Source organism: Genypterus blacodes, unplaced genomic scaffold, assembly GCF_046128005.1.
Source record: "Genypterus blacodes isolate CSIRO-AG114 ecotype Tasmania unplaced genomic scaffold, CSIRO-AGI_Gbla_v1 ptg000072l_1, whole genome shotgun sequence".
NCBI classification, from domain to species: domain Eukaryota; kingdom Metazoa; phylum Chordata; class Actinopteri; order Ophidiiformes; family Ophidiidae; genus Genypterus; species Genypterus blacodes.
Window position 1 is genome coordinate 3,180,584 of NW_027466882.1, and position 15,590 is coordinate 3,196,173.

Here is a 15,590-nt window from a genome sequence, read left to right on the forward strand (position 1 = left end):
TCACAAAGAAAGCCTTCCGGTACTTGCTTTGGAGTGAGCAGATGCTATCATGTAGCTCACTGAGCGCCTCGTTAGCATTAGCACTTGGGGGGGTGTAAACAGCCACGATAAACACTGCTGTAAACTCCCATGGCAAATGGTGTGGCCAGCATCTTATTGTTAAATGTTCTACTGCTGCAGCAGTGGCTGCTAATCAGGGTCGGTTCATGCACCAACCTTTGTTGATGTTTACACAGAGGCCCCCTCCTCGCGATTTCCCTGACAGCTGGTTGCAGTTGTTGTGTTCTGAATCTTCAGGCCGGCAAGAAGGACTCCAAGTTGAGAGAGGTCACAATTACGCTATTTATTAAGTAAATGAGATAAAAGTTGTGATACAGGGCATTACTCAGCTGAGGACTCAAGTGCTTCGATGGTCCATAGACTGCAACCAGTTAGCTATCTGCACGTCTGCATGAGAGTCCCTAACTCTGGGTCAACCTGCAATATAATCTCTTGGTGGGTGTATCTCCTCTTTTGTGATGGTTTCTGGTTGGTGGTCCCTTGTGAGTCCCCTCCTCTTGGCACATCCCTCTTCATGCATCCTGTACATTGCAGATGATATGATAATGGCATCTTCCCCATATTGATTATTCAATCTCCACTTCTTCCAGTTCTTCCAGTCCAATGATCACATCCTGCAAAAACCCTGATGTTCAACATGGAATGCATTCAGTCCTCTGACTCACTCATTGATCCTGAAAACCTCTGGACTTGATATAACTGTTCTTTGATAGACATTCCACTCAACAACACTGTGCTCTGTAGTGTCTTGCATTGTCCACTCATACTAACGGACTCAACATGTGAACGTTGTACCTCCCCGCTGTGGACAGAAGAAGAATCTGATCTTGTCAGTTACAGATCAACACGTTGCACTGAATTTCGGTGCAAGTCCAAACCTTTTGTGCTTTCCAATGTTCAAAAGTTTAGATGAACTATACCTCACTACCTACCCACCTCTCACACGCTTATTTCCTGTGGGATGAATAAAGGATTCTTCTTCTTTCATTGACGTGGTTAGAAAGGTGGGCGCAACCATCAGTTTACCCAACTACCTGCTTGAGCTGCTGCCCCAGGAAAGAGACTCAACAATAGGACTGCACTTTAATTGTGCTTTATCATTCTCTTCATCTCTCTCTCTTTCTCTCTCCCTGTCGCTCTCCCTGTCTCGTTTTCCCTCGTCTCTGTCTTGCATGCTATTTCCTAATGCATGACCTTTTGAGTGTGCATTGAGTTGCATGTCTTCTTTGTACCTATGTGTAATCCCACTGGAAGTTCTTATTGCACACCCAGCCATTTGTGGAGACGGAATCTCTCTTAAAATTGCCTCTACCCAGGTTTCTTCCTTTTTTCCTTAGACATCAACGTTTTCTCTGGAGTGTTCGTAGAGAGCTATGGGCAGGGGCGGGAATTTTCCTGATGTTGTAAAGTCCTTTGAGACATTATATGTGATATTGAGCGATACAATGATACATTGATGATGAATAAAGTATCTTATCTTATCTTATCTTGCAAATAAATTTTACTTGACTTGACTTAAAAATTAGTTTGTCACTGATAATTATATTGTCATTTTGTCCGCTATGTTAATATTTTTACTGGTCCATTTGATTGTGTAGAGCATTATCATTTGCACTATGTTGTGTTTATCTTAAAAAGATATTTTTATGATTTATTGCATTTATTTCGATCCTTACCTGTTTGCACTCAAATTCAGTATATAAGCCCAAAAAAAGCAATGGGAGCTTATTTTAATTTTTATCTGCTAGCTCACAAAATAGTGTTTGGCAGCAATAGTGTATGATTTGTGTATATTTGTATATTTACCTCTATGTTTATATTGCATGTGTTTATATTGCAAAGTCATTTATGTACTGATGCCTCTTTTTGCTCGCTGCAGGAGCACCGGCAATTTCCCTGTGTGAGACTAATAAAGTTGCATCTAATCTAATGATGTATTGACAAATAAATAGATTATAAATAATAATAAATGTTCCTCTCACACCTTTAGAGGTTCTGTCTTTAGTATTGGTAATGGAGTTGGGTACAATTTGGCTTTCACTTGTTCCCCGTCAAATAGGGAGGTTTACTAGATCTTATGGCTGTGATGATAGAGCTCCCTCAGGATGAGAAGCAAATAATTGTGGTCAGCCAGAAGATTCTGAGATGAGTTGCTCAGATAATTACCAACTCATCACAGGTAGACAATTAGTGTATTTTGATGTGTGACTTGTAGGTCACAAAGGATATGTGGAAAACATTTCCCTAGTGAACTTAAGTGACTTTTGAACAATAAAGCATAATATCTTTTATATTATGATTAAAACCCATTTTTCATATAATCCAGATATACAGCAAATCATAAAAGTGTTTACTGCTAAATTTGGAGAAATAGAGAGAAATGTGTGCCAGGTTGTGCCTGCTCCATTGTTGAGGTGTGATGCCAATGTTTGGGAGCACCAGTAAGTATAGGAATAGCCAATGTAATTGAAAGCAATAAACAATTGTGTAACACCAGTAGGTAAAGGAATGCCCAAAGGTAATTTAGAGCAATAAAAAATGGTGTAAAAAGAAAAGGAAAAGTTAAGGCCCATAAAGGAGGGATTATGAAATTAGATAAATGCAGTTGCTCAAATGAGCCCATTCAGTTACTCCCTGTTTACTTATTACTCTGCTTTAAGATTGCAGTAAACCTACACCATATTGAACTCTTTAATACGGGGACCCAACTAAATCTGGCCCAGAATGTCTCCTTCCCACAGATGTTGCTCCATTAGGGTCATTATACGACTTTAGGTGCATTTTATTATTATTTAAGTAAAACAACAAAATAAACAGCTGATCTATTGACACAAAAATATGCCATTACCTATTAGTTTGTGGTTTATGTAGTACCTTTGTCAACCACCAGAGTGTCCCCTTTACAATTATATCTGTATTAGAGAACCTAGTTTGAGAATCCAGCTTGTCTGTCTCAGAGGTTGAATTAAAAGAACAATCAGTTGCAATTATCAACGTTCTATATATTGACTTTGCAGCACAGTTTAAACTATACCCTGGTTGCTTTAATGGTTTTTAACAGAAGGTTTGTCATATAAACTATTAGAATTGATAATTACACAATTTCCCATTCTCACCCGTCTTGTGCTGAGACAAATGAAAGTAGAACAGATACAGCAATCCAATGTCACTACAATGTGGCAATTGACTTTTTATTGGACTAATAGCTATACATTGTTTTGAGAAAGAAAACATTCATCAGGTGCTCCTCCCAGGTATGAGGAATGGCTTGATGAGAAGCAGGCAGTCAAGATAATTGTTTAGCGCCGTTTGGCATACATCTGCATTGTGCTCCTCTCGTAGAAATCTGCATCTGGAGACACATTGTTAAGCACTGACTGTTATTATTGCACAATCGCTGTCTCTAATATTCTCCTCGAAGCCCTTTACTTTAAATTAAAAAAAAGTGCAAAAAAACTCATGACATCAAGAACATGGCAACATCCTTCCGCGTTCACATTAACAATCAGGAATATTATTATATTATAAGGATTACAAGATAATAACAAAAACAAAGTCCCCTGTGTGTTTAGTCACATCATCAGTCTTTGAGCTAAAACCATGTATCACTGACCTATAGTGCAGGATGTAGTTAATTGTTTTCTGAAATAAGGATTTTCTTTAACTATGCAGGGTGGTTTGACACATGTTGATAATTACCTGGCTCCTCTCTTCTTTTTCCCATCAGGCCAACAAAGGAATTGATTTTATGCCCTTAAAAGAGAAGATATATTTGATTCTATACAGTTCCCTGAAACCATATGTACAATCAGAACAGCATTCAAACAAGCCAATTCGTAGAATAGGTCTAGCAGAATAGTGTAAACATAATTTCACATTAGACTTCTAAATATACAAAATATACCAGTGCCATTAATAAAGCTTGAAAGAAGAATTAAATATTGTTTTGTATTGTAATTTAACACATTTTCTAAAGAATGATTTAAGAATGATTTCAAAGTACAAGTGCTAGTGTAAAGGCATGTAAATTCATATTATGAGTGAAGGGAGAAAAGCTTAGCTCCTTCTATCCACCACAACCGTAAACAATCCAATTTTACTCTCAGATGTCCTTGAGGCATTGATCCCTGCACTCTAATGATGAGTGACTGGTGGCCATAACTGCAGTGGAGGAATACATTAGATGTAAACTTGCTTAAACTGCAGTGTTGAATCACTGCATGGGAGCGTAGTTTAGAAAAAAGAGAAAAGGAAAATCCCCTCCTCCTCATGTCTTACATCTGTGCATGCTTATCCCTTTTCCAAAGAATATCCTGTCTGCACCACCCTCCTTTCATGCAAAAAATGTCAGAGGAATAACCTTCTCAGAATGGCAAAATAAAAACAATAACAGTTACTCCCCCATTGTCTATAAATTAAAGTATTTGAAATTTCATTCTGCTTCCAATTTAGCCATCAACCATTGACCTAAATAAGACTATATAATATGAGAGGAACAGCTCCCTGCTGTTGTGCTGACAGATGGATTCACATGCTGTAACTATGACACTCTTAAAAACTGGTTACCCCAGAATTAGTAGCAACCTTTAAAAAATAACCCACTAACAGTTGTTTTGACCTAAATGTGTTATGTCACAAGTAAGACGTTGATGATTTAGCTTCATAACATAATACTAATAAGAGCAAATACTTGCAAAGCTGAAATGATTATAAGTATGCATTTGAATCCAGATCAGAATATATTATTATTACATTTTCTAATTTAAGAAGAAAATGTAGCGACTCTCATCTAATAAAGTCTCACTCTGTCATTAACCATTAATTTGTGTTGGGCTTATAAATATAAAGCTCTTGATTTGATTTTCAGAGGTTTTGGTCAACATTCAAGTATGTGTGGACATAGACATAGCTTGCATGAACTACAGGAAGGGAAGGGAGGTAGGAAGAACAAAAAAGCAAAAAGACCATGCCCCGTAATTTTTCAAGTGACCTGTGCATTTGCTGTGTGAGAAAAAAGTGAGAGGAGTCTTGGATTGGATGCATTGCATGGCGGTGGCGGTATATGCAGGTAGAAAGCCTGTAATAGCATGAGATCCTGTTACCCATAGAACGCTTCCCCATCAGACCAATGAACTGATGTGGCCGCGGCTTTCTTGTCATCCTCAGGAAGATTTCTCTGAATGGGTCAGTAGAAAGCCGCCCATCCTGGGGGATAAAGCTCAGTGAATGTTAATGGCGACACACAACCATAAATAAAAATGGATTGGTCATAAAATATTATTGCATAGTACCTGAATATTATGTAAATCATATTTAACATGACATAACAGACTTTGGGAACGAAGGTTAGTAATCATACTAGGGCCCTGATTAATGTTTGAATATTGATAACTGTGAATAGTTCCTGTTATAATAATAATAATAATAATGATCTACCAGTGACATAGTATCAAGTATTTTTTATTTCAGGATATATTTAAATACAAAATTAATTAGTCTGAATTTGATACATATGACTTATGCTCATAAATGTCTCTGTGTGCATTGAGCTGCAATGGTTTCTTCCACTTTTTCTTACAGACATTAATCTCATCAATGGTCTTGCTAATATTCTAACCTATGGACAAGGTGCTTGGCAGCTTTCCAAATGCCAATGTCAAATGCAGAACGTGCACCACATGTGAAAGTAGTTCAGCTGGCGTTCAGTTTTAAGTTCAATTCAATTCAGTGCACTTTAAAATGTGGTTTTCTTAGTCACTGCTCTGTACTTAAAATTATATTGTTTTACATTGTCGAGTCTTAACAACCCTGATGATGCTTCAAATGTGAATCAATGATTCACAAGCCTTGAGTGCAGGATCAATAATAATAATAATAATAATAATAATAATAATAAACTGTTTATTTTGAAAAAATGCAGTTTGAATTTCAATTCACATACGCCACTCTATCCAAAAGAACTCCTTATCAAGCAGCACATCATTATACCAGGTTTAACTAAATTGGCGGTATCAAAATCTCACATAAACATACATGAAAACGATGTATTGTCCAGAGAAGAGAAGATGCTGCCTTATTATTGTTTGAGTCCGACCGACATTTTCTAATCAAGGAAAGATATTTACTCCGACTGTACCTGAATCTGCCGACCGCTCTTGAAGTAGTCAAGCTCTTCCCTCCGATCAATTTCATCGCAAAAAACGTTGGCTACAACGCAAATAGCCATTAAAAGATGTAAAAGAAATAATTTCATCATGCCAAACCTGCTTGTCGGAGAATTCAACGTAGTTTAAGTCGTGCTGGCGCTCTATGAAAATAAATGAAGTAACAGATGTGAAAAAATGTTTTGAAAACAACCCTGAATAAAGGTTGAGAGGACAGACAGACAGACAGACTATGTGCGCCTCCAGTCAGCGGTGGTCCATACCAATGCTGCTACTGCCACTCTTACCACAACCTGCACTCTCTGCCAGCTCAAAATGCGTCTAATCCGCGTCCAAAAGCGTTGCACGCGCTTATATGTAGTGTTCTGACCAGCGTTGCTTAGTAACGCCATTGACACAATATGATTAGTTTCCCTCAGTAAAATAGATGCCGGAGCGGTGAAATTAAACATTTACGATCCAAACACAAAGTCACCACTGTGAGTCAGTTGTATGAGTGGGGCTTTATCATTGTTAAGCTCGATCGATCAAAGGCCCTTAAAAAGTGAAAACCTGATGCCATTGTCATCTACAGAATGTCCAAAATTATTGACAAAATAGTCACCTTATTCATTTGGCACCAAAATCATAATGCACAGAGTATTCCTGTCTGGAATTTCATACTTAATAAATCAATTGTAAAAATCTGTATCAATTCAATTTGGAAAGTCTACAAATAAAAAAATTCTACAATAATAACAATACTATCTCCAACCTCTATTTAAGGAATTTGTCACAAACAAAATAAATAAAATCTTGATTATATTTTATTAGCCATTTTTGCACTTTAGAATTACAATTCACATTTCTAGCACTAGAATTGTTAGTTTTATGCAGTTTCCAAACTGTACTTTTTAGGACAGATGTGAATATTATTTTGAATAATACTGAGCTGTATGTAAGGTGGGAAACTTACATGACTTTGTTATGTACTTCAAACACTGTCTATGTACTGAATATATATTGTTTTTAAATTGCCTTAAGGGTCCTGTAATGTCCTGTTCATTTTACGATTTGTTTTTGTAGTGTCTGCATCTGTAGAAAAACAAACGTATAAATGTATGCTGTTCCCATAACAAGGTAAAGAGGCATGTTGGAGGTACCTGTAACCTATGTGTGCTACTGATTTCCATTTGAAAGCTTTTTTTGAAGTGAAGGGTGTGCACATAGATAGACCTATATACCAAGTTCAGTGTCCATGCACGTCAATGAGTGCTTGACTGGACAACTGCTTTCAATCCATTCACAATACATTTCCTTTGTTTAATTATGTGTTATTGGCAAATGCAAATGGTACAGACAGTTCAGTTGGGTTTCCAACCAATTGGGCTGTTTTTTTTTCTGACTGTATACAGTAGATACAATATTTTCAGTCTGGTTCATTGTGTCCATTCACTTACTGTTACTGTTACTCTGGTTAGCAATAATGTCAGTGTAGTAAGAGGATGGGGCACATTAACAGATTTTTCTCTCTCCATTCTTCTCTAACCCTCTCACCTTACTTCCCGTGTCTTCTGATGTCGACCTCTCACCCTTGAGTGTGGGGTCCACGGGTCAGCTGTTTTTCAGCTCCATGGCTGTTTCAATGACAAACGGCTGCCTCCCCAGAGGGACGTAGGAGTGCTCCACCACCAGGACTCTGTGGCTCCCTCTCCCACTTTGCCCCCCCCCCCACCCCCCCCATCCCATCTTCCATGGCATCCCATCTTCCTCTCCTCTAACATCCCACTGTCTGCTCCACCAAGCGGCCTCCCCCCTGCAACATCCCCAACTATCTGCATGAACCACCGTCCTAGGAGAAAGACTCTACATGCACATTTTTACTGTGCTACCGTTCTCATCATCATCTCTCTCTCTCTCTCTCTCTCTCTCTCCCTCTCCCTGTCTCTCTCTCTAACTCGTCCCTGTCCTGCATGCTATTTCCCAATTCATTACTTTTATGTGTTTTGTCCTGCGTGCCCTCTGTACCTCTGAAATCCCACTGGAAGTTCCTATTGCACACCCAGCCATTCATGGAGAGGGAATCTCTCATGGAATTGCCTCTCACGAGGTTTCTTCCTTTTTTATCCTAATCCTTCTGGGTTTTCTCTGGAGTTTTTTCTCTTCTTCCTTGAGAGCTTTGGGCTGGGTCGGAATTTTCCTGATGTTGTGGGTCTGTAAACGCCCTTTGAGACGAATATTTTTTGAGATTTTGGACTATGTAAATAAATCTGACTTGACTTGACTGACTATCTAACAGTGAGACACATGCACACTAATTTGAGAGATTTTGATTGACATGGTTCAATCACAAATTAACTCACAATCGGTTAGTTTAGAATAGTTTCCTCTCTACTGTATTATAAAATGCCAAAGTCAGGAAGTGTGAGAAAACATACAGAGAGAAGTGGGAGATGGAGATCCGAATTGAAACTGTTGGATCAATTTTGTCACATTCTGTCACCTCATGTGCCACTTTCTGTCTTATTTTGAAACTCACTGTCTTGTCCCTGTTTCAGGTGTCTTCACTCCCAACCCTCCTGTGCTTCTCCGTCAGTGTGATTACCTGCCTCCCCTAATGTCGTTCACCAGTGTCTCGTTGTCCCCTCCCCTGTCTGGTATAAATTCATGTGCCCTTTGTCAGTTTGTTATCGTCCGTGGCTTCCCAGTGTGCCGTATTCGCCGTGACAGTACTCCTTTTGTGATCCCGAGTTACCCGTGTACCGACCCCTGCCTGAACTAACGGCGTCTGTTTCTCTAGCCCTTGTTACCGACCCACGCCTGAACCCGACCTTGCCGTCCGTCTCCTGCCCCTGACTCACGCCTGTTCCCGAAGCCGCCTCTCGCATTCTCCACTGGACACTTTTGCTTGCATCATTAAAGTTTGGTTAGCTGAATCTGCACTTGGGTCTTCTGTTCTGTGAACTCTGACAATTTTCTAACAAATGTCTCAATGCTGTTGTAAGTACTCCAACAAATAGATCAGAATACAACTCCAACAATGGCTGGCAGGCGGCAGCCGAAAAGTTGCCAGTTAGCCTCCACGGCACTGCCGAGGTGCGCTTGAGCAAGGCCCCTCGTGTGTGTGTGTGTGTATGTGTGTGTGTGCGCGTGCGCGCAAGTTCCTTGGCATCCACATCTCAGATGATCTCACCTGGTCCATAAACTCCTCCACCCTGGTTAAAAAGGTGCAACAACGCCTTTACTTTCTTCGGAGCCTTAAGAAAGCTCACCTGTGTCCCAGGATCCTGGTGAACTTCTACCGCAGTACCATTGAGAGCATTGTCACAAACTGTATCATAGTATGGTATGGCAACTGCTCCGCATCAGACCGGAAAGCACTCCGGTACACAGCTGGACAGCATCGAACAGATCTACCAGTAGACGCTATCTGGGTACAACCAGGAACATTATAAAAGACCCCTTCCACCCTAACAATAAACTTTTTACCTTCCTCCCATCCTGGAGGCGTTACAGATGCCTCCGCTCTCGCACCAGCAGGCTGAGGAAGAGTTTCTTTCACAAGGCGGTGACACTGCTGAACACTACTCCATCCCCCCACCCTACTCCATCCCCCCACTAGCATCATTTTGCACTCCACTGCCAGTTGCACAACTTTCTGTATTTGCACTGATCATTTCATTTAATTTCAGTTCACTTTCAAGACATTTGCACTATTCTTCTCTCTACTGTATTTATTAATTTATTACCTGGATATATAGTTTATTCTGTATGTATTATAGTCCATTACTGCATTTTTGCACTTCTGGTTGGATGCTAACTGCATTTCATTGACTTGTACCTTTACTTGCTCAATGACAATAAAGTTCAAGATTCAAGAGTTTATTGTCATTTGCACAGAAAAACACAGGGTAATACTGTACATTGAAATTCGTGCAAAAGTTTTTTTGGATGAATTTCTGGAAGCACTCAGAAAGTGAAACTCATATATTATACAGATTAATGACACAGTGCTCTGACACAGTGGCACAATGACACAATGCTCTAGAATTTCCTGGTAGATGGCTGCATTGACTGTGGACTTCCGAGAACACAGTGGACCAACACCAGCACATGACATGGCAGCCCAAATCATCACGGACTTCACACTGGACTTCAAGCAATCTTCCTCCAGACTCTGGGACATTGATTTCCAAATGACATGCAACATTTACTTTCATCTGAAAGGAGGACGTTGGACCACTGAGCAACAGTCATGTCATGTGCTGGTGTTGGTCAATGCAGCCATCTACCAGGAAATTTTAGAGCACTTCATGATTCCTTCTGCGGACAAGCTTTATGGAGATGCTGATTTCATTTTCAAACAGGACTTGGCACCTGCCCACACTGCCAAAGGTACCTAAAGCTGGTTCATTGACCATGGTGTTACTGTGCTTGATTGACCAGCAAACTCACCTGACCTCCTATTGTCAAGAGGAAGATGAGAGACACCAGACCCAACAATGCAGATGACCTGAAGGCCGCTATCAAAGCAATCCGTGCTTCCATTACACCTGAGCAGTGCCACAGGCTGATCGCCTCCATGCCATGGCGCATTGATGCAGAAATTCATGCAAAAGGAGGCCCAACCAAGTATTGAGTGCATAGAAATTAACATCCTTTCAGAAGCCTGAGATTTCTGTTTAAATCCTTTATCCTTTTTTGATTGATCTTATGTAATATTCTAATTTTCTGAAATACTATATTTTGCGTTTCTGTTAGCTGTAAGCATAATCATCAACATTTCATGAAATAAAGGCTTGAAATATTTCACTCTATGTGTCATTAATCTAAATAATATATGAGTTTCACTTTCTGAGATGAGTGACAAAAAATATTGGACTTTTTCATGATATTCAAATTTTTTGAGATGTACCTGTATATGTTTACAGACTAAAATATAAATGTACAGACTATAACCTATAAATAAATCTAAAGTGGCATGAGTGCCAATGATAGTGGAGTGCAAAGTCACTGGTTGAGGAGCCTGATGGCATGGGGGTAGAAACTGTTTTTGAGTCTTGTAGTCCGAGCCTGGATGCTCCAGTAGCGTCTACCAGATGGAAGGAGGTAAAAGAGTCCATGTGAGGGGTGGCTGGAGTCCTTGATGATTTTCCGTGCTTTTCTAAGGCATCTTGTGTGATAGATGCCTTGCACGGGGGGAGGTTGGAGCCAATGATGCGCTCCGCTGCTGCCATACCATACCTGGCTCATTTCTTGAAACAGAAATTACATTCTCGAAACTCTAAGACCATTTGGCAAAACAGTCTTACAGTTCATCACACCACCATAGCTTACTTGCAAAAGCTCATATCTCTCCCAAAACTGTTCACTCATGCTTCAAAACTAAATTCATTTCCCATCTAAATAGTCAGTGCCACCAAAATGCAAAGATCCTTCTCAAGTGCTTTGGCTCATTTCTTGAAACAGACCGGACGTTCTCAACACTCTTGGTGCTTTTCATGTGCTCAAAACTAAATTCCTTTCTCATATAAATAGTCAGTGCCCCCAAAATGCATCATCCCTCTGGCATTGTGTAAGCACTGCAAGTCAAAATGTTTAGATGTTTTGTCACTTAGCCCAGTCCTTCATTGATAATGGTTACTGTACTAGTTTTTTTGTCTAGCTAACAGAATGCAATTGTGTATAAAACTGAAAGGGTGGAAAAAGGATTTTACGGTAAGAGTAGCCTCCAAGGTTTGACATCACACATTGCACTCATACTGCCAAGGAAATTGTAACCAGTTTTATTCACACACATAAAGTGGAATAAAAAAAAACTATTTTGTAATGGAAATTACAAAATAAACATATTTTCTAATTTTACCTCATGCATAGAGTTCTTTTTATTTTGAAGTTGTTTTTTATTCACTTAAATAATGACGCTTTACGCATATCAAGACAGAATGTCTAGTCCAGATGAGATTGTCGCTGATGTGCACACCGAGGAGTTTAAAATGGGAAACTCTCTCTACTTCAGCCCCATTGATGTGAATAGGGGTGTGCCCCTCCTGTCGTTTCCTGTAGTCCACAATCATCTCCTTCGTCTTGCCGAACATTCACAAATATTCAGAAGATGGCACAGAGGATGCTGGTGTTGTTTGGCTCTACGTATGTTTGTGAACAGACTTTTAGTGTGATGAACACCAACAAAGCTCCACACAGATCCCAGCTGAGTGATAAACCTCAGATCTGTTCTGAGAATTGCCACAACAAAACTAACACTGGACTTCGATGCACTGGCAAAAAAGGGTGATCAACAACACAGTTCCCACTAAAAGTCAATGTCAAAGAAGAAATTTTATTATCTCGAGGGAAATTGCTGCTTTTTTTTTTTTGAGATAAGAAGATGTAAGTGTTAATATGGTTAATAAATGTAAGTGTTAATACTGCAATGTCTTTCTATGTTTATGTTTGATATGAATACATTTGGTGCTGGTCCGGCCCGTCTGTCAAATTTTAAAAGTCAATATGGCCCCTGAGCCAAAAAGTTTGCCCACCCCTGTTCTAGCTTGTTTAACTGAAATGCTGCTGTGACAGAATAATTTACCAGTTTGGGATCAATCAATCAATCAATCAATCAATCAATCAATCAATCAATCAATCTATCTATCTATCTATCTATCTATCTATCTATCTATCTATCTATCTATCTATCTATCTATCTATCTATCTATCTATCTATCTATCTATCTATCTAAACAAACACATAGTGTATTGTAAAAAGTTCAGTGGATTGTGCATCACCACTTGAAAACTTCCTGCTGACCTCACTTGGTCCTTGGCTGCTGCTCAACACCATGTTTTTCCTGCATTGCAATTTTGTGTGTGTTGCTCTGCCAGGTTGACTGCTATGATGTGGAGAAATCATCATTTAAGGCATCCAGGTGTTTTGCCCATTTCATCCTCCTGCAGTCCTTGTTTTCATTTGGGTGCGCATCTACACTGTAAGATGCCCCCTTCTATTTACACTGGCAGCATTCCATAGTGTGTATCATGTAGTGCACTCATCTGGTTTGTGACTCTTTCCTGTGCTGTAGCACGGTCTTATTTGGACCAATCAGCATCTTGACGTCATTGCACCAATTACAATGAAGGCTCCAGACGATTATCCAGGCGTATGGAAGGCAAAATCAAAGACTTTGGGTTTCCCTACAAGCATGTGAGCCGCTTCAGCATTAGCAACAAAACACCTTTTAATTGTTAACCCACTCATAAGTATGGCTCTTCCATCCTCCTACTGCAACTCCTGCTCTTGCTGCAGTTCTTTGACCTGGAAAGACGAATCCACCTGCTTGAGGAGTGTGCATTTGTGTATGATTTTAAAGTTTTACCCAGGTACCAGCAGAGCCCAATCCATCAACAGTTGGTTATGGTTGTACAGCAAGAAACACCAGAGATTTATGGTCCACGGTCACTTGTAGGGAAGTGGAACCAACATAGCAGAAAACAGAAACCAGTTTTGCTTGTACATGACACAAAACCCATCCTAATTCCTCTGACAACAGTACTTAATTACATTACTTTTGACCCAAAGGCAGAACATTGGACAGAATAAATGACTGGGACCACCCAGTGTCTCATAGAATGATGACGGGTCATTGATCCTGAGTCCTTCCAGTAAGAGATACAAACCACAGGGAATTTAAAGGTTTAAAGCACTAATATGGTCCTCCTGAAACTAGATAAGGGAAATCTGCACACAGAGGTAGCATTTTTTTCAGTTGCTTATGACCAACTACCTACTGTTTATATTTGAGTGTTTCACAGGCAGCAGCTAAATGACCAGGCTTGTGACAGAAATAGCTCAACTTTACTCCTTTTGGATTTAACAAGAGAGGGTTAACACATGACGCATGACTAGTCTGCAAGATACTGTTTCTTGGGAGAGAATCACAAAAAGAAAAATCCTGCTTTACAAAGCTGCTCTTTTGGGTCAGAGCAAATTCATCAGCGTGGAGACTTTTTGTTCATTTACTTAAATTACATCCCGCTCTGGCACATAATGCCTCCACCAACTCTTGCATAGCAACCAAGTCACTAGCCTTCCAAGCCGAACACCACCGATCAAAAAGAATTTCCTTCTCTCTTGCAAAATCGGTATATGCTTGACGAGGCAATTTAAGACCCCTGAAACGCTGTCGATATGCTCCTGGCACCTGTTCATATGGCTGAAGAATTGCACTTTTTTGACCCTATCTAAACCAGGTCATCTCCATGCAATTGTGCAGCTATGCAGAACTAGCCTTCTGAACCTCACCTGTTAGCCTACACTGCAGTAGCAGCCATATTTTATTGATAAATAAAAACATTATGTAAAACAAGATAATAAAAAATGTATTTATTTTAAAGAATAAAACTACATTTGTCTTTTTGTTGTGGAATGTATATACTTCATTTGTATTGAATGAGTATGAATTGTGGAATTGTCCCTTCCCTCCCTTCTCTCTACCTCTCTCTCTCCTCTTTCCCCTCTTTCTATATAAAAAATTATCTCCAAAATACCCTACACCTGAATTGTGGAATTGTATGCACAATTCCAATTGTGGAATTGTGCATACAATTCCACAATTCCACAATTGTGATGACAAATTAAGAACACAGGGAGGGTGCAGCAGAGCAAATGCGCTCTCTTTGAGCCGCTATAAATTTTTGTCCTTCTCTGGCCAAATATGTACCTATGTGTGTGTAAAGAATGCTAATATGGGATATGAAACATAATTAGTAGTCAATGTGCAAGCAGCCAGTTGAATGGTGTGAATTTATGCTACTCTGTTGATTTCATATATTTGTAAATCTGACTTTGAAAGAGTCAGTGCCTCCCCAGCCACAAACCTCACCGCACGTCACTGAATAACTTAGAATTAAATACACAATAACAGGGTAGCTATGTTTATACATGGCACTAGGCCCAGTTTGACATAAACACAGATTTACACAATATATATAGTAGGGGGTCCCTGCCCCATCTCTCCATCAGTTTGGGGAACCTTGGCCTGAAAAATGTTGAAGACCCCTGACTGAAAGAAATACAGATGCTTTTATTGAAAATCTTGTTACTGCAACTTGTCACAATGCTGAAAGCTTTTGAGTCCATGGTTTTACGTGATTTGGGAAGTTGGGTGCATCCTCATTGCAAAATAGCAATGCAAATAGGTGTACACTGTGGAGATCACTGTAAATCTAAATGAGAAAGGAAGCATAACATGACTTTTACATTTTTCATGTGATTTTCATCACTGCAACCAATGTAATTCAAAAGCCCCAGGTTGGGCGCCACTGTGTTGGAGTTCTCTCTGCTGAATGAGAAAGATGCCTCCTTGCGATTGTGTCTTGTGGGAGGAAAGA

General features: G+C 39.7%; 1 protein-coding gene across 1 annotated transcript; it reads right to left on the minus strand.

The window, feature by feature from the left end:
- Positions 1-3,359: 3,359 nt before the first annotated feature.
- tac1 (tachykinin precursor 1) lies at positions 3,360-6,313 on the minus strand. The gene is made up of 4 exons (XM_076157055.1): positions 6,197-6,313; positions 5,163-5,265; positions 3,760-3,813; positions 3,360-3,406 (listed from the first exon to the last, which is right to left on the minus strand). Exons 1-4 carry the CDS (start codon positions 6,311-6,313, stop codon positions 3,360-3,362), a joined length of 321 nt encoding a protein of 106 aa, XP_076013170.1.
- Between the last annotated feature and the right edge of the window lie 9,277 nt (positions 6,314-15,590).